We start from the raw sequence: 22,262 nt of genomic DNA, 5'->3' as shown, positions 1-22,262 counted from the left end.
TCTGCGTTTCATCCACTATAGGATTCGTCAGGCTTATGCGCAAATTTTGTGGTTACTGATTGGCTAACTAGAAATCCTCAACATATATAAAAGCAAGAAGCAACCACAAAATTCGCGCATAAGCCTGACGAATCCTATAGTGGATGAAACGCAGAATATTCAGTGTAGCTTAATCGCCATATATATTACTAACTAGCTCTACCTACGTATTGAGCACTTTTGAAGTAAATACTTAAAGTTTACACATAAATCTATACTTTCGTATATCAAATTTATGTGAGTAAATGAAGTAGTTATACTTAGCTCCTAAAACAGTCGAGCACTCTCAAAAGAATTTATTTCACCACATTAAAAATAGATATGGAAAGAGTTAATTTCGAAACATTGCTAAAAAAACATCCCCACACCCAGCAAGCATAGCTATATTATTAAATTAATCCAAAAAACAGATGAACTAATACGCCGAATGCGATGGCGAGCAAATTTCTTCCTTAAAAATGAAAACGTAAACAAAAAAGAATCCTATGGTTTTAAAACCCTTAAAAATGCGAAAACAGTAGACCTTTCGATAAACTTTGAAAATGACCTTTTAAACGTAATTAAAAACCTAGAATTCCACAATCAACCTAACAATTTCCAACGGAAACTACACAAAATCGTTAGAAACATAAACAACTCTAATAAAATCTTTGTAAAAGCAGATAAAACCAGAAACTTTTATAAAATAGATAAGCAAGAATATAACAAACTAATCACAGAAAACATTACAAAAAACTACAAAAAAATAGACACAAACGAATGCGACTACATAGATATAATAAATACTGAAAGTAAACAAATTACCGATAAACTAAAAATTAGCGATAAAGTTGGCAAATTGAAACTTAGAGAGGCATACATTGTGCTTAAAGACCACAAATGGGACTTAATAATAATCCCAGCACCCGCCTGATAAACCCAACTAAATCAGAAATAGGTAGAATTAGCAAAACTATACTTTCTAGAGTAAACAAACAAATCAAACAGGACCTAGAACTAAACCAGTGGGCAAATACTACCGAAGCAATCACCTGGTTTAAAAATATAGAAAACAAAGATAAATGTACGTTTATATAGTTTGACATCATAGACTTTTATCCTTCGATATCCAAAGAACTTTTTAACATTGCCCTAGAATTTGCCGAGGCATACACTGATATATCCTCAGAAGAAATCAACATCATTAAAAAATGTAGAAAATCAGTTCTAATAAATAACAATAACCAATGGATAAAAACTAAAATGAAAAATTCGTTTGATTTGGCGATGGGTGCCAGAGACTCTGCAGAGGCATCAGATCTTGTGGGATTATTCATTCTATATACCCTCACAAGCATATCCGATACTACGGATATCGGCCTATATAGAGATCACGGACTAGCTATAATAAAAAACTCCAACAAAGTCAAGGGAGAAAACTTTAAGAAAATCATACACAAAGAAATGAAAAAATTAGGCCTAAAAGCGGACGTATCAACTAACATAAAAATAACAAACTTCCTGGACGTCACGTTAAACTTAGATAAAAACACATATGAACCATACTTAAAAGATAATGCTACTCCAATTTACGTAAACCCTAAGTCCAACCACCCACCATCAATTATAAAACACATTCCTAACTCGATCGTAAGTAGACTCAGTAATAACTCAAGCGATGAAAATGCATTTAACAGGTCAACCAATATCTACGAAACAACCCTAAAAAATAGTGGATACAAAAATATCAATATCAAATATAAGCAAAAAAAAACCAACAACTATAATAAAAATAGAAGAAAAAGAACTATAATTTGGTATATGGCCCCATACAATCAAATGTTAAAAACAAAACTTGGCAAGAAATTTCCAGATCTTATTGAAAAACACTTTCCCGCAACCAACCCCTTACACAAAATCTTCAATAAAAATACCTTGAAGTTATCTTACAGTTGTTGCGAAAATTTAGAGATGATAATTAAAGCACATAATAACAAAATACTAAATGAAAACAATGTAAACAACAACAAAATAAACAATAAAAAAAGTAGACACCATGACAGAAATAAAACCAACACTAACAGAAATAATAATAATAATAATAATAATAATGATAACAATAATAATAATAATAATAATAATAATAATAATAACAAACCAACCCCGGACAAGAACAACCATACCATAAATAAAAATACTAATAACGAACAAGATAAATGCAATTGTAGACACCGCACACTTTGCCCAGTCCAAAATAAATGTCTAACAAAAAGTGTAGTTTATCAAGCAACAATATTTGCGAAAGAAAACCCGAATAACAAGAAATATTACGTAGGCATGACTTCCTTAGATTTCAAAACCAGATACTATGACCACAAAAGTACATTCAAAAATAAAAAACACTGTATAAAAACAACACTAGCGAATAAATACTGGGAACTCAAAGAAAGAGGACATTCGCCGGTAGTCGAATGGAAAATAATGAGACAAGCTACCACGTGCAGACATTTAGACGACCCATGTAAATTATGCCTCCATGAAAAATTTGCTATCCTGTACTTTAAAGAACCTCAAAATCTATTAAACTGTAGACGAGAAATAGCAAACAACTGTGTTCACAAAATAAAACTTACTCTAGGATAGCAATATAAAATAGCTTTTAAACTAACAATAACAATAGAAAACAAACAAATAAATAAATTAAATAAACATGAATATACATAAACGATCACACATATATGTATATATATATATATATGTATATATATGTGCATGTGTGTGTGTACTCATAGGTATATTTATATATATAAAAAAAAAAAAAGGAAGGAAAAGATCTACCTTAAACCACTAACCTAGTTCTAAAACTGATCCTTTGTTCGATAAAATGCATGCCCATTGGCTGATAGGAGGGGGTGCGGTGGATACTAGAAAGCTGATTGGCTAACTAGAAATCCTCAACATATATAAAAACAAGAAGCAACCACAAAATTCGCACATAAGCCTGACGAATCCTATAGTGGATGAAACGCAGAATATTCAGTGTAGCTTAATCGCCATATATATTTTATAAATTACTATATATATATATATATATATATATATATATATATATATATATATATATATATATATATATATATCCGTTCATGCTCTTCTTTTGCTAAAACAAAACTTGGTGCTTCTACACTAGTGGGACGCGATTTCGGAAATTGTAAAACTGAATTTCACATGAAAGCAATTGTATTTATGTATTCCTTCTATTTTTAAGATGATTATATCCAAAAATTAGGAAAATCTATAAGCCAGAAAATTATTTATTTAAAAAAATAAAAAATAGAATTCAATGAAGACAATCGTAAGACACAGGAGAGTTCAAAAGGGAGGTAATTTTTCGTTTCGATTTAAACAAGATGGCGGCAATTTTTCACCTGCTACCACGATTAAAGTTGGTTTTTTTTTTTAATAATTCAGTAATATTCAGGTAATTTTGACTGCGTAATTTGGAAGCTGACATTGTAATTTATAAGAATTGACAAAAAAAAATCAGTTGAAGCCATTGGTTTTTATTTGAAAACTCCATTTATCGACCACAAAATCTCATCCCAATAGTGTAGTAAGACTCCAAACTTTTATATCTTAATTATTATTAAATGTCAGTGTAGTGTTTGGCCATACAAAGACGCTCCAAAATACACCATTGACTTGTAACTAGTATTCACTCAACTTCTTTAGCCAAACATGTGTCGTACTATGCACATTTACTTTTTTTTTAACATAGGAGTCACCACTTATCAAGGCTCAGAGGCCACTCAAGGATAAGGGTTAGAACTTGCATGAAACTAACTTTTGTATTCTTATTTCTTATATGAAAATGTTTTCTTATAAACTTTTTGTTGTGTCTGTATCAATAACAACATGGACGCAGAAAGTAAAGGTAAAACAAATATATTAAGACGAAAAGATAATATTTACAAAGGTGCAGTTTTACTGCAGTTGGAAGATTGTCCGACAGAGGGCGTGTTAAAGTCTTTCATGGAGCAACCAGCACATGCGTCTTGCCTATCCAGCGTTCGAACACAGCTTTCCGGTCTTGCTGACTTGATACCTTTATCTATATCTTGTTCATCCACGTATGCTAATTAGTGGCGTCTCCACAACACTTTTGTATTTTCCAATATTTTTTAATTTATAAAACTTGCTTATGTTTTAGGTAGTACTTAGTAATTGGTGACCCCTCTGTTATTTCAAAGTTTCATTTATTTTTCATTTTATGTGCATACCTTATATCATCCGTTTCCTTTCTTCGCTAAAACAATAACTTTCTCATATTTAAATGTCAGTATGGCTCTCGGCCATATACGAAGTTGCTCCAAAACAGCTTCTAATAAAGCAAGGGACCACGCCATAATTGTTTAAGATATATATGAAATACATTTTGATGCTTTTATTTTATTTATAGTTTATTATGGATTTTTTTTTTTATTCATATACCATCTTCAATTTCTTTCTTCATTAAAACAATAACATTTATACCCCAAATTATATTAAACTAGCCTTGGTACCTGGCGTTGCCCGGGTTTTTGCAGGTGTGTGTTGAGCAAAAAAAAAAAAAAAAAATGTTGTAGTAGACAGGTAGGCTCGAACCCATACCACAAAGGAGGAAAAGAAAGTGAAAAAAAAAAGTGACGCATTAACTGTTGCGTCCATTGGCAAACCGGAAGTGACGTAGTTTTAAATTAAGGCTAGACGATCCAAAAAAGGTGATGACTTTTGAAAATATCGGCGAAAAAAAGCAACACCTCCCTGTAGAAAAGTGCCTGTTTAAGGGTGAAGGAATTAAGGCTTTTAGCCAATTTTTAGATATTTGTTGTCCGAAGAGTCGAGCTTCAAAACGAGTGCCACTCCCTCAGACACTTAAAGTCCATGACCATGAGGCAGGTAGTACTGGGTTACATGGTACCAGTAGCATATGACATGACCTGACATACATACATACATACAAACATACATGATGATTGCAACGTCTTGTCAGACGAGTGCCACTCCCTCAGACATTTAAAATCCATGATTCCAAATGTCTGAGGGAGTATCTATACAAATATGATGTTACAGAGTCTTAGCTTTGTACGACAGCTAAGTCTCTCTCTCGGTTCAAAATGTTGAGATCCAGCAACAAGCAAGAGCAAGATAGCCAGCAACAAATTAAACTGCAGACCAGCTTAATTCGGGTACTGGTCTTCCGCTTTATGGTTTTTTAAATCAGAGATTTGCTTCTTCTAGAAAGGTTGCCTTCACCACGGCTTACGGGATCCCTCTCTACCCCAATACACATATACACACACACAAATATACATGGTGCTAGTTGGCCGTTGACCCAGAAAAAGAGTTCATTCGCCCTTTGGAAGGTCTTGTTTTTAATCCTTCAGGGAGACTAGCCGCCCTCCTCACCAAACAAGTCTGGTGGGGGAACCAGTTTAGTCGCCGGTGACCTGACCATGAGGCAGGTAGTACTGGGTTACATGGTACCAGTAGCATATGACATGACCTGACATAACATACATACATACATACATACAAACAAACAAACAAACATACATACATACATACATACATACATACATACATACATTTAAACAAACAGGTGAGATTTATATTATAGAAGACGTCAGTGTAGTTCTTGACTGTGTACAAAGACACTATCATCATCCAAAAATGGACTCCCCTAAAGCCTATGCACACTACAAATGCAGAACCCGGAATAAGATCGTGACAAAAGCAAAAATAAAATGGAACAATGGTTGGATCATTCTACTGCTCCAGACGGTATCTCACTTTCGATACAATTCCCTACTTGTATAAGAGCCAAGTATGTTCTAGGATAGCGTACTGTTGCCACATCTGGGCAGGAGCTGCTAGAAGCACCTTGTCCTACCCTGACAGAATTCAAAATATACTTTGTAGCCTAGTAGGGAATTAAAAATTCAACGTCATTAAAAAATATATCTATATCTCTATAAAAGTGAGAATGTGTGTGTGAAAACACTTCTCAACCTATATATATTGAACAAATTTTTGATCTACAGACTTGAAATTTGATATATAGGGTATTCAGACATGTTGAAAACGTCTTAATTGGTTTTCATCCAGCAAGAAAAAGCTTCTAGGGTGTCAAAATTGAAAAATTGCTACGCGGAGATGATCTGTTTGCCAACTGTTTCATGAATGCGCATGCGTGAATGGTTCACACGACAGATTACTTATGTTAAGAATAAGTAGGTTTGAAAACACTTTTTAAAGTCGTGTCAAGCTGGCATAATGGTTATTGTACTTGACTCACTTTGTTTAGGTTTTGGTTTCGATCTCAGCTCGAGTATTTTTTTTTTTTTTTTAACTTACAAGAAGTGGTTTGGTTTGGTTTGGTTTGGTTTTTTTCTGTTTTACGGCATATCAACCCTTTTCAGGTTATTTAATGCAGAATCCAGTGATTCAGAAGAAAAAGTTTTTAATAGAATATATTAAAGGTTTTTTTTTCAAGTCAGTTTCTATTTAACCCATAGTTGGTACCCTAACAGGTACTACCACTCTGGGTCAGAGTGGACCTGGGAGCAATAGCAATTAAGGGGTGGCTCCACACTCCGCAAAGCATGCAAGCTGGGGCCTCATCATCGGAGATAGTTTAAGGTCATATCCAGGACTATACAAGAATGAACTGTTAAGAAAAAACAAAATACTTGCAGGCACATGTCTCGTTTTTTGGGGGGTTTTTTTTTTCGTTTTATTTACTTCATTTTTTAAAAGGAACTTAACGTTATATTTAATACCTACGGTATATATGTTTATGATGACAATTCTGCATTAATTAAAACTTAATATTTACGCGTATTTTACAACCAGGCAATGCTGGGTAACCTGCTAGTATATATAAAGAAAATACAAATTCAGTGCTTGTTAAGATAGAGTCGGCAGATCGATTTTTTAAAATATGTCGTTTTAAGCCAAAAACGACAGTACTTACTTGTCATGTCGAAAATAGTAATACATCCAAAAATTACAAAAATTCATCAAGTCGAACAACTGCTATTTTGTTTTTTAGTAAAAAAAAAAAAAAAAAAAAAACGTCTATTGTTATAGGCTAAAACAATACGTCGCCATTAAAGTAGCGAAGAGAGAGATAAGTATGTGCCCTGTATTCGCAATCTTTAAGGTGTTCACATATAGGGAAATGTCATCACCCCCCCCCCAATTTTCCATAAAAATCATTTTTAACTATAAATAATTTTCTACTCGATGGATTTTCGTAACTTTTGAATATATTACTATTTTCGACATGACAATTAAGTAAGTTCTGTTGCGTTAAGCAAAAACAACATTTTTTTAATTGATCTGTAGATTCTTTTTCATTGATCCGTAGATTTTTTTTCATTGAGCCGTAGATTTTTTTTTATTGATCCGTAGATTTTTTTCATTGATCCGTAGATTTTTTTTCATTGATCCGTAGATTTTTTAAATTGATCCGTAGATTTTTTTAATTGATCCGCAGATTTTTTTAATTGATCCGTAGATTTTTTTAATTGATCCATAGATTTTTTTATTGATCCATAGATTTTTTTAAATTGATCCGTAGATTTTTTAATTGATCCTTAGATTTTTTTAATTGATCCGTAGATTTTTTTAATTGATCTGTAGATTTTTTTTAATTGATCCGTAGATTTTTTAATTTATCTGTAGATTTTTTTAATTGATCCGTAGATTCTTTTAATTGATCTGTAGATTTTTTTTAATTGATCCGTAGATTTTTTAATTGATCCGTAGATTTTTTAATTGATCCGTAGATTTTTTAATTGATCTGTAGATTTTACCTTAACAAGCACCTAAAATTGGATTTTCTTAGTTAAAAGAAAAAAGCTACTAGAATCATCAATTTATGTGGTTTTTGGAATATGACATTTTCGTTCTGTTACGGGTACATATATTATAAGAATTTGTCGGTTCTTATTAAGATAGAGTCGACAAATCAGTTGTTTTAAGCAAAAACAACATTACTTACTTAATTGTCATGTCGAAAATAGTAATATATCCAAAAATTACGGGTCCTGGATATGACCTTAAACTATATCCAGTGGTGAGATTCCAGATTGTGGGCTTTGGGGAGTGTGGAGCCACCCTTTAATTGCCATTGCTTTCAGGTCCACTCTGACATGGAGTGGTAGTACTTGTTAGGGTCCAACTATGGGTTGAATAGAAACCGACTTGAAAATGACAAATATATTCCATTAAAATATTTTTCTTCAAAATCTTTGGATTCGGCATTAAATAACCTGAAAAAGGGTTGATATGCCATAAAACAAAAAAACAACCCAACCAAACCAAACAAAACAAAACCAAAAATTACGAAAATTCATCGCTATTGTGTTTTTAGCAAAATGAAGTCCATCGCTATAGACAATACCATGAACAAGTGATCTAAAATATTCATTCTGAGTTATATTTCCTGTTTCTTACTGCCTGTATTTGGCCTTCGAGCCAAGATCAAAGTGTAGTGTGTACAAAAAAGAGCCAAATTTGAATACGTGTTCCCTGCCTAGGTGTGGAACACGCAGTTCCGTCAAGTGTAACTTAATCTTTAGCCTCTTAGCTAGCCGAGTGAGTACTTCATCCTTCCCGGACTAGGAAGCCTTCAAGATCCCCATCCCCTCTTAACTGCAATTTTGTTTTTCACGCCTCCCTCTAAATTTCACCCCTCTTGGAGAGAAAGAAATCGGTTACTACCCCCCAACCCCCAATCCTCACCCACAAAATTTTCTTTTCTCCATTTCGTCCCATCTAGCGGGCACCCCCACTTAGAGGCTGTTGCGCAGGAGCTCAGGTTTCTTTATAAAATGAAGTTGAACGGGCGGTCTATCAACTAGTCCGGTTGGGAGGGTCCTTTTGTATTTTTTCTTTCCCCGCCCTCGACAAAAATGAATTATTGTATTACCTTTATTGTTCTTTTTTGTTTTTATACGTCAATAAAAATGTTTTAAACAATTGGGTGCTAAGTAGGACGTCCCCAAGTACGAAAGGGTGAATGTGGTATTGTGGTGAAAGAAGATATTAGCTAAGAGAAACTTTTGTTTAGTTCTGGAGTGACAAGGATGACCAACGCCTTTGGAGTTGGCCTTGTGCCTAAGTTTTTTGTTCATGTAAATTTTTGGCCTGAATAAAGGATTTAATATCTCAAAGTGTAGTATCTGTTCTTCAGATGCTGCAACTCAATTTCTTGTTCTCTCTCAATGACTGAGACCATTTTTCTTTTTGTGCCTTTTCTCCGCGTTAAAAAACGACCCTGGCGTCTAACTCTGTCCCGTGGGGAGGCATAGTAAATAGGTACTTTATAACGCCTAAGAAAAATGCAACTTTACCCAATTTTCCGTAAAAATTACTCTTATAAATGATAAATCGCTTCCTACTCGATGAGTTTTCGTCATTTTGGGATATATTACTATTTTCGGCATGGCATTTAAGTACGTAACATTTTTTTTTTTTTTTTTAGATAACATCGTTAAAAAAAAAAACTCGATCTGTCGACTTTAGGTTGAATTCTAGAACTCAAAAGTGAATGTGAAACAAGGAGAGCGAAAACGTGCAACAAACTCGAGAATATTAAAGGGAGATAATTACCCATAATCCATTTCCCCGGTCGAGACCAAAGAGAAAAAACATGGCGGCCTTCACAAGGTGCATGTGTCTTTCACGAAGGATGAACTCGTGTTGTCCTCAACTGCTCCGCCGCCTGACCGCCAACACCCGGTGGGTGTGGACGGGCAGGAAGATCTTGGTCCCCTCGATGGGATTTCGGACTTTGTACGTACAGACGGGCCGTCCGTACAGCACGGCGAAAGAAGGGGGGTCGTCGGACCTCGGAAAAAAAGTCGCTCGTAACGATAGCGACCTCGGATCGCTGACCAGCGGAATTCTAAGCTCAAAGATGAAACAAGCGGCTGTTGCCTCTCCGGCCACTGACGATGGACAGAGTGGTGACGAGTCGACCGGGGGTGACCAGACGAAAACGAAAGATACGAAATGGTCCGGAAGAAATGCGTGGAAACTCGGTCTCCTTCTCCTTGGAGGCTGGGCCACTGTCACGACTGGCGTGTTGATTAATATTTGGGGTAAGTTTTTAAAAAGCCTCAAAATTATTATATAATTCGTGTTATATTATTGATATATTAACGTCTGGTTAAAATTATATAACCTAAAAACAAACTATTCATTTGTATAAAAACGGTTGTAAAAAAAAAAAAAAAATAGAACAAAAATAAATGACCCCTAACCTCGTTTTTTTGGGGTCATTGTTTTTATTTTTTGTCGCATACAGAATATGTTCCCCCTTATAATATACAAATAATTTGGGCACTCATGCTGAAATAATAACGTTATTTAGAAATCCGTTCTTAACATGGCGAGGGTGTTTTGTAACTATCCTGTACTTTCACCTAACAATTAAATAAATGAAATAAAAAAAAGATATCGTAAAACTTGAAAATATTATTTTAAAAAATAGGGCGGCACAATAATTGGATAAGCACCCTAATTTTATTTTATTTATTGTAATCGTCTATAATTTTTTTTTTTTTTTTTTTTTTTTAGCACTACTGCAGTTTAGAATCGCCAAGCAAATTTTTATTTTAAGAGTTCTGCCCGCGCAAGGGAAGAGTTAACAGAGCTCACCTCACCTCCCTATCTGTTAAGAATGGCTTTCTAGATTTGTCATGGGATGTTAAACTGCACGACTGCGTTTTATTTTAATAAATATTGTTAATGCTTTTTTTTTTTTTTTTTTCATGCACGTCCTAATATAATTAAGCGGGCGTGCTGAAATGTTATTTTGAAAGCCATTCTTAACATGGGGAGGGGAGGGTATTTTGTAACTATTCTGTGCTTTCACATAACAATTAATAAAATAAAAGAAAAAAAGGGTAAATTTTTACAATCGGCCCGCCCCCACAATTTTTTTGTAAAAATGTTAAGAACGACTTTCTGAATTAACACCTCCAACCTCCCGACGTTAAAAATTGTGGAGGTGGACCGAATGTAAAAATTCATTGAAAAACTATATTGTGAAACTTGAATTTAACCTGGAAAAACTATTTAAAAATAGCGCGGTAACAAAAGTGCATAAGCACCATGTATTGTTTCTTTTTAGCTATATTTTCGCCTTTTCTTACTGAAGTTAATATTTATTCAGAATACGGACCGTGCAGAAATGGAAAAATATTTCTGATATGAGGCGGAAAGGGCGTTTTGTAACTATTCTGTACTTTCACTTAACAATTTAATAAACAAAAATACCTTAAAAATTGACTTTTTAAAGTCCTATCTAAAAAAAAAAAAAAAAAAAAATAGCTCGGTTCGCATTCTCCTAAAATGCCCATAAGTTTATTAAATAAAAAGCTGTTAACTCCATTAGAAAGGTGCTTCTACAGAATTTGAACCATAGCGACTTTAAGTGAACTGGAACTAAAACTTAAGGTTTTAAAAAAAAATCTGTTCAAATTCTGTAAAAAAAAAATTAATTTTTCGTATTTTTTCATTTTTATCGATCGCATAAAAGGTTAAATCCTATTTTAATCGCCTTTTAGTCACAACCATGTTTTTAATAAAGGAAATCGATTAAAAACAATCATTTATAATAAGTTGTATTTGACAGACGTTAAATCGATGTTTAGCAAACATGGAGTCAAGTCGGCCTCAAAGTTGAAGTAATTCCTTCCCCGCTACCCTGGAAGATTGAGGTAATGCCTGGGAAGGTTGTCAATGCTTCCACGGAATTTGAACCAAGCTATAAACGTTGCTTAGGATTTAAAAAAAAATTCAAATTTTTTTCAAATTACTGAAAAATGACACCCACGTTTCCAAATTGGGCGGACCTGTACGAGAGTGACCCCCCTCCCTAAATGCTTGTTGTACACCTTTTAAAAATTTTTTTTACCAACAATTATTATATTAGCAGAAAAAATTATGGAAAAAAAAAAAAAAAAAAATTAATGACTCCTAAGAAGGGGGTTCACTTTCTCGTTATAACGTTCTAATTCATTGCTACCTGACTTACTGTCCGTTTCTTTACCGACGTGTCACGTGATGAAAATGTTATGAGAAAGTGACCTCCCCCTTCTTAAAAGTCATTAAATATTTTTTGGGGTGGGTGGATAATGTGATATTTAAGTCTCTAATCTATGATAATCGTCAGAAAAAAAAAAAGTGAAAAACAGGCATTTTTAGGGGATTGGCACTCTCAGGTCCGCCGGGGTTTGTTTTACAATCCACAGGCACAAAAAAGTGGTCAAGAAAACAAATGTATATAACAAATAAATGTTATGAAAGGCAAGATAAGTCATTCTTCTACCCTTTGGGGGCCCTGTCGGTGGGGCATTAGAATACGCCGACTGCCCCCCTGCAGAGGGTAAAAGTCCCTCAATGGGGGTCCTGGATATGACCTTAAACTATATCCAGTGGTGAAGCCCCAGCTTGTGGGTTTGGGGAGTATGGAGCCACCCTTAAATTACCATTGCTCCCAGGTCCACTCTGACCCGGAGTGGTAGTACCTGTTAGGGTCCCAACTATGGGTTAAATAGAAACCGACTTGAAAACAACAAATACATTCTATTAAAAAAATTTTTCTTCAAAATCTTTGGATTTGGCATTAAATAACCCGAAAAGGGTTGATATGCCGTAAAACAAAAGTCAGTGACTTAAAAATAAATTACACAAAATGTCGCAGTAAAATATATTGGGTGAGTTTCTAACAGTATTTTGTATAATTTTTAAGTCATTATCAAAACTTCAAATATTTAGCTGTCAATTCGCTTCCATTTTTCTTGTTTCCACCTAACACCCGACACTATATGTTTTTCGGACCAAATAAACGTTTTAAAGTAAATAAAATTGCAGAAAAACTTATTCAGCTAGGTAGAAAAGTAACTTATCTTGCCTTTGATGGCATTTATTTGTTATGCATTTGTTTTTTGGCCATGTTTTTCGTAACTTTGTGGATTGTAAAACAAACCCGGTTTTTGATTTACCAATTTAAACAGAAGACTCTTATTTTCTTTACCTCCACTGCAGGAGGTTTGACATAAGGTCAAGTGTTAGTTTGAAAAGTCGATGCTTGTACAAAGAGAGGCAACAGATCAATTTCTTTTCTTTTTTTTTACGTCCTTTTTAAGCAAAACAATATTACTTACTGAATTATGTCAAAAATAGTAATATATCCAACAAAAAGTATGTAAATCTTAGCATTAAATGAAACGAACCTACATCTATTTTAACTACTTTAACATGATAATCCCCTCTAACTATTCTAACATGACAGGATACTTCCTTCTCTGCCGTAGGGACTCTGATAGATATATGGGGTTTGTATTACTGTACACATAGATTCGAAAAAGTTGTCAAAAAACAAATATATAACAAATAAATGTTATCAAAGGCAAGATAAGTTACTTTTCTACCAAACTGGATATATTTTTCGTGTTTTTATTCAATGTAACATGCTTATTCAGCTCGAAAAGCATACAGTGTTTAGCGATGTATTGGAAAATTCAAAATGTCGCCCAACACTCTCTTTAACACGGTAAGTTCAGGAAAAAATGTTATAAATAATAAACTAGACAAAATACTGTTAGAAATTCGCTCATTATATGTTACCGTGGTATAAGTTGACATATATTCGGTGTTTTTTTTTAATAGTATTTTGTCTAGTTTATTATTTATAACACCTTTTCCCAAACTTACCATGTTAAAGAGAGTGTCGGGCGCCATTTTGAATTTTCCAATACATCGGTAAACACTGCATGTTTTTCGAGCTGAATGAACATGTTACATTGAATAAAAACAAAAAAAAATGGACCCAGTTTGGTAGAAAAGTAACTTATCTTGCCTTTGATAATATTTATTTGTTATATATTTGTTTTTTGACAACTTTTTCGAATCTATGTGTACAGTAATACAAACCCGATATATGTATGGGCTTAGAGTCTATATTCGAAGCATTTTCCCCTTAACTAGAGAGCAGGATCTGGAATCGAATGATCAGGCCTTTGTTTTTTGATTTCATCACTGCGTTGATTACTTATATTTTCTGGACCGTTCTCGTTCAAGTGAAGACTACTTTTAATTGATCATGTCTCTGATAGTGTAGATGCACCATCAGGTTAGGGTTAGATAGTAAGATAATAGATATCGTCTTAGATAGTAAGATATTTGATAGATATCGTCTTAGATAGTAAGATATTTGATAGATATCGTCTTAGATAGTAAGATATTTGATAGATATCGTCTTAGATAGTAAGATATTTGATAGATATCGTCTTAGATAGTAAGATATTTGATAGATATCGTCTTAGATAGTAAGATATTTGATAGATATCGTCTTAGATAGTAAGATATTTGATAGATATCGTCTTAGATAGTAAGATATTTGATAGATATCGTCTTAGATAGTAAGATATTTGATAGATATCGTCTTAGATAGTAAGATATTTGATAGATATCGTCTTAGATAGTAAGATATTTGATAGATATCATCTTAGATAGTAAGATATTTGATAGATATCGTCTTAGTAAGATATTTGATAGATATCGTCTTAGTAAGATATTTGATAGATATCGTCTTAGTAAGATATTTGATAGATATCGTCTTAGTAAGATATTTGATAGATATCGTCTTAGTAAGATATTTGATAGATATCGTCTTAGTAAGATATTTGATAGATATCGTCTTAGTAAGATATTTGATAGATATCGTCTTAGTAAGATATTTGATAGATATCGTCTTAGTAAGATATTTGATAGATATCGTCTTAGTAAGATATTTGATAGATATCGTCTTAGTAAGATATTTGATAGATATCGTCTTAGTAAGATATTTGATAGATATCGTCTTAGTAAGATATTTGATAGATATCGTCTTAGTAAGATATTTGATAGATATCGTCTTAGTAAGATATTTGATAGATATCGTCTTAGTAAGATATTTGATAGATATCGTCTTAGTAAGATATTTGATAGATATCGTCTTAGTAAGATATTTGATAGATATCGTCTTAGTAAGATATTTGATAGATATCGTCTTAGTAAGATATTTGATAGATATCGTCTTAGTAAGATATTTGATAGATATCGTCTTAGTAAGATATTTGATAGATATCGTCTTAGTAAGATATTTGATAGATATCGTCTTAGTAAGATATTTGATAGATATCGTCTTAGTAAGATATTTGATAGATATCGTCTTAGTAAGATATTTGATAGATATCGTCTTAGTAAGATATTTGATAGATATCGTCTTAGTAAGATATTTGATAGATATCGTCTTAGTAAGATATTTGATAGATATCGTCTTAGTAAGATATTTGATAGATATCGTCTTAGTAAGATATTTGATAGATATCGTCTTAGTAAGATATTTGATAGATATCGTCTTAGTAAGATATTTGATAGATATCGTCTTAGTAAGATATTTGATAGATATCGTCTTAGTAAGATATTTGATAGATATCGTCTTAGTAAGATATTTGATAGATATCGTCTTAGTAAGATATTAGATAGATAATAGATATCTCCGTAAATGGTAATGCTCAAATACATGTTTAGTTACTTTAATATCCACCATAAAAATTGGCTTAGTTACACAGATACAGCTGGACACTTTACTTATAATTTCCCTACATAACCCATTCCCTCACACAGTCATGTTCCCAACCCGCCTCGCAGATCATGACCACCAACAAGCTTCATTTCTAGACCTATTCCTTACCACAATACCTGAGGATTGTGTAACTAATGTCCACAGTCCACTTGGAAATACAGACCACCTACTGGTATCAGTTAACATTACACTTAAAAACCCAACCCCAATAGGAGGAGCCATTGCTCAAAATGACAAGGTACTACAAAAGGGCTGACTGGGAAGCCCATCAGAACACATTCGAGATGTCGCATGAACAGATATCTTCTCTCTTCCTGCTGAACAGTGTGCCAAGGAGACAACTGAATGGTGCAAAGTGAGCATTGAAGCACATGTCCCTGCACAGGAGTATTATAGCAAGCCCCATTCACCCCCCTCCCTGGTTCATTAGATTGTGAAATCGCAGTTGCACAAAGACAGCCTACGCTCCACCCGTTTGTACGTTATAAGTCGAATATAAATAGGCAAAAATTTATGGATGCTAGAAATCATTGTAAGAGAGAAATAGCCACTGCGAAAAGAAGGTATGCTGAAATAACCAAGGAAACGCATAGAATCGCAAAAGACAACCGAAAAATCTATAATAGTGTAGTGAATAATGGGCAATCAGTAATTCCTCCACTGAGCAACAACCAGAACGTTGCATGCATGGCAACTGAAAAGGTGGAACTGCTTGTCGGGCAGTTCAGTTCCAACTCCACCCTAGAGCCAACAAACAACCCCCTCACAAATTTCCCCATGCAGACAGAAGCCACAATTGATCGTGTGAAAATCACCCCTTCTCATGTCTGCGATCTCATAAAAAAAATTTAGACACCTCCAAGGCATGTGGGCCTGATCTCATCCCTGCTATACTAACTAAAAAATGCTCAGCTGAGCTAGCCCCCATACTTTCCAAACTCTACAACAAATGCCTGGCTGAATCTTGCCACCCTAATAGCTGGAAGATGGTCTCTGTAGTACCAGTGTACAAGAATTTTAGTGAAAGGACAGAATGTCTCGATTATCACCCTATCAGTTTCCTCCCCCTATCTGCTACAATCTTTGAGATGCTAATCAAGCAAGCACTAGTCCATCACTTCACAAAACTAATCTTTTCTCTGATAAGCAGTACAGATTTCGGCAATGTCGTTCTACTGCAGATATTTTAAGTCCTCTCTGAACACCTATACCGTGCCCTGGATACGGTGGGTGAAGTCGAGGCTGTGCCCTTGATATATCTGGTGCTAGAAAACTACTTGCACCTGAGAGTATCCTATGCCTCTACCAGGCCACCTTTCGCCCAACTGGGATGGTGCATCTAAAAGTCTGGCACGAAGGGCTGCTAATGAAAAGTAAATCAAATGGTATAACTAAACGAATACTAAATACAATTAGATCCTTCTTAGACAATAGGACCATTCAGGTTGTTATGGATGGACATTCATCCAAGCAGCATAACGTTAATGCAGAAGTGGCTCAGGGGTTGATCCCTGAACCACTATTATTCCTGATATTCATAAACCACACCTCCCTGATAATATTGTGTCTGAGATGGGTATATTTGCTGATGATACAATCTTCTATAACATGCATGAGGGAAGAACGAATGTACACAAGTCTAAGACAATGGCAAAATCCTTAGAAAGTAACCTCCAGACAGTAGTGGAATGAGAACGTTAATGGATGGTAACATTTAATGCAAGACTAAGCTGTTCTCTTTTAACAATTACAAGGAACCTCTCCAATCACCAATTTCCATGACAAATAACTCCCTACCTGAGAATTCTTCCTTCAAACACTTCGATTTAACATTCACAGGAAAAATGAACTGGAACAAATACATTGAGGACATTGCAAAGGCTGCTGCAAAGAACTGGGATCCCTCTATCGTGCTAGAAAACTACTCGAGAGTATCCTATGCTTCTACTAGGCCACCTTTGGCCCAACTGAGATGGTGCATCTACCACTAGTCTCTCTCTCTTGGATAGGATCCAAAAAGGTTTTTCAATCTAATAGGTCTCAATTTGTCAACTAGGCGCCAACCCTTGTCCCATCCCCGCAATGTTGCATCCCTAATCCTGTTTTACAATGTTTTAATGGAATGTGCTCCGATGAACTTGTTGCACTTGTGCCCCATCAATGTATATATATCCTAGACAAACCTGCTTAGCAACAAAATCACACCCCTTCACTGTTGAGGTCTCTAAATGCTAGAAAGCTTTCTGCTCTAATAGCTTCTTCGCTAGAACAGCTAGACTTTGGAATTCCCTTTCTGCTACCTGCTTCCCTAACTGTTCTGATATGCAGAAGTTTAAATGTAATGTAAACCAACATCTTGTTAATCTTTCATAGGCATGGTCTCAATTAGTACCACCTTGCATCAAAGTGGCGATATGCCTTGTTCAGGGTGAAGGTGGGTAAAAAAAAAACTGAGTAGAACTACTGCTATTGTGTTTTTAGTAAAAGGAAGAAAGAAAACGTCTTTCGATATCGGCTAAACATGTTGGACGCCATTAAATGTAGCAGCAAGTTCTGGGAATCTCAACCTGAAAGAAGAGTTAGAAATGACTTGTATACCATACATTACGACCATGTAATCCCTACAGCCACCTACCTTGAAAATGCTGCTGTAAAACCTGACATAGTTATATGGAATAAGTCAGAGAGAGTTGCAACCTTGGTTGAAGTGAGTGTCCCTAATGATGGAGGTCTGAATAGAGCTGAAAGAGAGAAACAGACCAAACATCAAGGTCTCATGTATGATATGAAAAGAAACTGGAATCTTAGGGAGATATCAATCATACCAGTTATTATAGGTGCCACAGGGCTTATGAAGAAGAACCTGGTCCTACCTAACATTCCTGGTGAACCAAGTGCAAAAGAGATCCAGATAATTGCACTTAAGGGAACAGCGAGGATACTAAAAAGAGCTCTCGGTTGGTTTCAATAAAGAGCAGAGCAATGTTGGCAGCTGGTTTGGCTGCCCCATACCCAGCATTACAATCTCTAAAGGAAGAAAATGAAAATGAAAAAAAGAAAAAATTGAGTAGAACTACTGCTATTGTGTTTTAGTAAAAGAAAAAAAAAGTCTTTCAATATCGGCTAAACATGTTTGAAGTCATTATGATGTAATCTAAAATATACTTTCCGAGTTATGTCCCCTTTTTCTGTAATCTTCTGTCTATTCTAAAACATTCACTAAAAATGCAAATTTTCCCCGATTTTCCATAAAAATTACTTTTAACTATAAATAACTTTTTGCTCTATGAAATTTTGTAATTTTTGGATATATTACTATTTTCGACATGGCAATTAATATTGTTTTAAGGACATTTAAAAGAAATCGATTTGTCCTTCTCTTTGTGTAAGCACTGAAAAGTTTGCACGCTAAGAATGTTCTAAACAGAAATATTCATTTCAAACGCGATCCTGTCATATCAAAGAACTATCGTTTGATTTTATGTTGAGCCTTTCAGCTTGTGTGGTAATAAAACTTTGCAAATGCACTTGTGATATTAGGCTGTGTAAGGTGTTAAATTCGACGCTTTTTTTTTCTTTTTTTTCTTTTCGACGCTTTTTTTCTTTTTCCCTTTTCTTTCTTCTTTTCTTTCTTCTTTTCTTTCTTTTTTTCTTTTCTTTCTTTTTTCTTTTCTTTCTTTTTTCTTTTCTTTCTTTTTTCTTTTCTTTCTTTTTTTCTTTTCTTTCTTTTTTCTTTTCTTTCTTTTTTCTTTTCTTTCTTTTTTCTTTTCTTTCTTTTTTCTTTTCTTTCTTTTTTCTTTTCTTTCTTTTTTCTTTTCTTTCTTTTTTCTTTCCTTTCTTTTTTCTTTCCTTTCTTTTTTCTTTCCTTTCTTTTTTCTTTCCTTTCTTTTTTTCTTTTCTTTTTTTCTTTTCTTTTTTTCTTTTCTTTTCGACGCTTTTTTTCTTTTCGACGCTTTTTTTCTTTTCGACGCTTTTTTTCTTTTCTTTCTTTTTTCTTTTTTCTTTTCTCTTTCTTTTATCTTTCTTTTATCTTTTATCTTTTTATCTTTCTTTTATCTTTCTTTTATCTTTCTTTTATCTTTCTTTTATCTTTCTTTTATCTTTCTTTTCTCTTTTATCTTTCTTTTATCTTTTCTCTTTTATTTTTTTTCTTTTCTCTTTTCTTTTCTCTTTTTTTTCTTTTCTCTTTTTTTTCTTTTCTCTTTTTTTTCTTTTCTCTTTTTCTTTCTTTTTTTCTTTCTTTTTTTCTTTCTTTTTTTCTTTCTTTTTTTCTTTCTTTTTTTCTTTCTTTTTTTCTTTCTTTTTTTCTTTCTTTTTTTCTTTCTTTTTTTCTTTCTTTTTTTCTTTCTTTTTTTCTTTCTTTTTTTCTATTTTCTCTTTTTATTTTCTCTTTTTTTATTTTCTCTTTTTTTATTTTCTCTTTTTTTATTTTCTCTTTTTTATTTTCTCTTTTTTATTTTCTCTTTTTTATTTTCTCTTTTTTCTTTTCTCTTTTTTCTTTTCTCTTTTTTCTTTTCTCTTTTCTCTTTTTTCTTTTCTCTTTTTTCTCTCTTCCTTTTCTCTTTTTTCTCTCTTCCTTTTCTCTTTTTTCTCTCTTCCTTTTCTCTTTTTTCTCTTTTTTCTCTTTTTTCTCTTTTTTCTTTTCTCTTTTTTCTTTTCTCTTTTTTCTTTTCTCTTTTTTCTTGTCTCTTTTTTTCTTGTCTCTTTTTTTCTTGTCTCTTTTTTTCTTGTCTCTTTTTTTCTTGTCTCTTTTTTTCTTGTCTCTTTTTTTCTTGTCTCTTTTTTTTTTGTCTCTTTTTTTCTTGTCTCTTTTTTTCTTGTCTCTTTTTTTCTTGTCTCTTTTTTTCTTGTCTCTTTTTTTCTTGTCTCTTTTTTTCTTGTCTTTTTTTCTTGTCTCTTTTTTTCTTGTCTCTTTTTTTCTTGTCTCTTTTTTTCTTGTCTCTTTTCTTTTCTCTTTTTTTCTTTTTTTTCTTTTTTTTCTTTTTCTTTTTTTTTTTTTTCTTTTTTTTCTTTTTCTTTTCTTTTTTTCTTTTTTTCTTTTTTTTCTTTTCTTTTTTTTTTCTTCTTTTCTTTTTTTTTCTTTTCTATTTTTCTTTTTTTTTTCTTTTCTATTTTTCTTTTTTTTTTCTTTTCTATTTTTTTTCTTTTTTTTTCTTTTCTATTTTTTTTCTTTTCTTTTTTTTTCTTTTCTTTTTTTTCTTTTTTTTCTTTTTTGTTTTGTTTTTTTTTCTTTTTTGTTTTGTTTTTTTTTCTTTTTCTATTTTTGTTTTCTTTTTTTCTTTTTCAATATCCTTACTACATCACCTTTTTCACACCCGGGCAACGCAGGGTACCCCTGCTAGTTGCATATATAATACATTTGAACGTCTCGTAATTTGAATAAATTTTGTATGGAGAGAAATATGATGATGGATATGTAATGTGAGTTTCCCTCTCTCTCTTGCCGGGTCTGTCTCGTTCTTTCTCAATACCAAAATGTTGATGTTTATCAATAAATAAAAGTGAAAGTTTTTGTCTTGTTTTTATGAGAAACTTATAAAATGTTTATTTAAAATTTTAGTTTCACTTTACCTGCTAGTCTCTCTCTCTCTAATATATATATATATATATATATAATATATATATACACACACACACAGTGAGACAAAGCATGAAGCCACTTTAAATGTTCTAAAGAAATCGCTCCAGACAATGCATGAAGCCACTTGAAAATTTTGATGGAAATCACTACAGACAAGGCATGAAGCCACTTGAAATTTTGATGGAAAGTCACTCCAGACAAGGCATAATAAAGGCACTTGAATTTTTTATGAAAATCGCTCCAGACAAGGCATGATTCTACTTGAAATTTTTTATGGATATAAGAGCGTAGTATTTATATTTTTATTTTCAGAAGTTTTGATTTGAGCGATCTGTCAGTATACAGATTAGATAGAGTGGCTTCAGAGAGCTTGATATTTGGAAATAAAACGGTTCCCTATTATCGAGTTTTAAGCTGACGGTACCGATGGTCTGTCTTATCTAAACGGTTGATCATCATTCAATTCCGAATAATGCTTAGTAAGGTTGAGTTTTTGTCACATTCTAAAAATGATGTACATTGATATAGTAATGCTGAGTGTTTATTTTTCACATTACAAAACTTGGATCAACATTGATCAAGTAATTCTGAGTGTTTGTCACATTCTAAAAATCACATACATTGATAAAGTAATGCTAAGTGTTTGTTTTAGCTATTGTGTACTGTAACAATTTAATAAACAAAAACTGATTTCTTTTAATTAATTTTTCACCCCAAACAAGGCACAGTGCCACTTTGAAGTAGGGGGCTTCTATCGGGGACATAAGTTGCAGGGTCATTATGAAAGGAAATGAGTAGCAAGATATTTGTTCACATTGCACTTCGAACTTCTGCATGTCAGTACAGTTGGAAAAGCAGAATCCCGGAAGGGAGTTCCAAAGTCTTGCAGTTCTGGGGAAGAAACTATTGGAGTAAAAAGCTTTCTTGCACCTAGGGATCTCTACTGTAAAGGGGTGGGACTTAGTTGCTTGTCGG

General features: G+C 33.3%; 1 protein-coding gene across 1 annotated transcript in view; it reads left to right on the top strand.

The window, feature by feature from the left end:
- Positions 1–22,262, top strand: part of LOC145255664 (mitochondrial import inner membrane translocase subunit TIM50-like) — a 130,779-nt gene that overhangs the window by 35,660 nt on the left and 72,857 nt on the right. The window contains exon 2 of the mRNA XM_080114221.1: positions 9,551–10,169. Coding sequence (XP_079970347.1) covers positions 9,719–10,169 — 451 coding nt within the window. The 5' untranslated portion in view covers positions 9,551–9,718. The remainder of the gene's footprint in view (positions 1–9,550; positions 10,170–22,262) is intronic.

This window comes from Euprymna scolopes, chromosome 31 (assembly GCF_053919585.1).
Source record: "Euprymna scolopes isolate OS-2025 chromosome 31, ASM5391958v1, whole genome shotgun sequence".
NCBI classification, from domain to species: domain Eukaryota; kingdom Metazoa; phylum Mollusca; class Cephalopoda; order Sepiida; family Sepiolidae; genus Euprymna; species Euprymna scolopes.
Note: the sequence above shows the minus strand (reverse complement) of the source record. Positions and strands in the feature narration are given on the sequence as shown.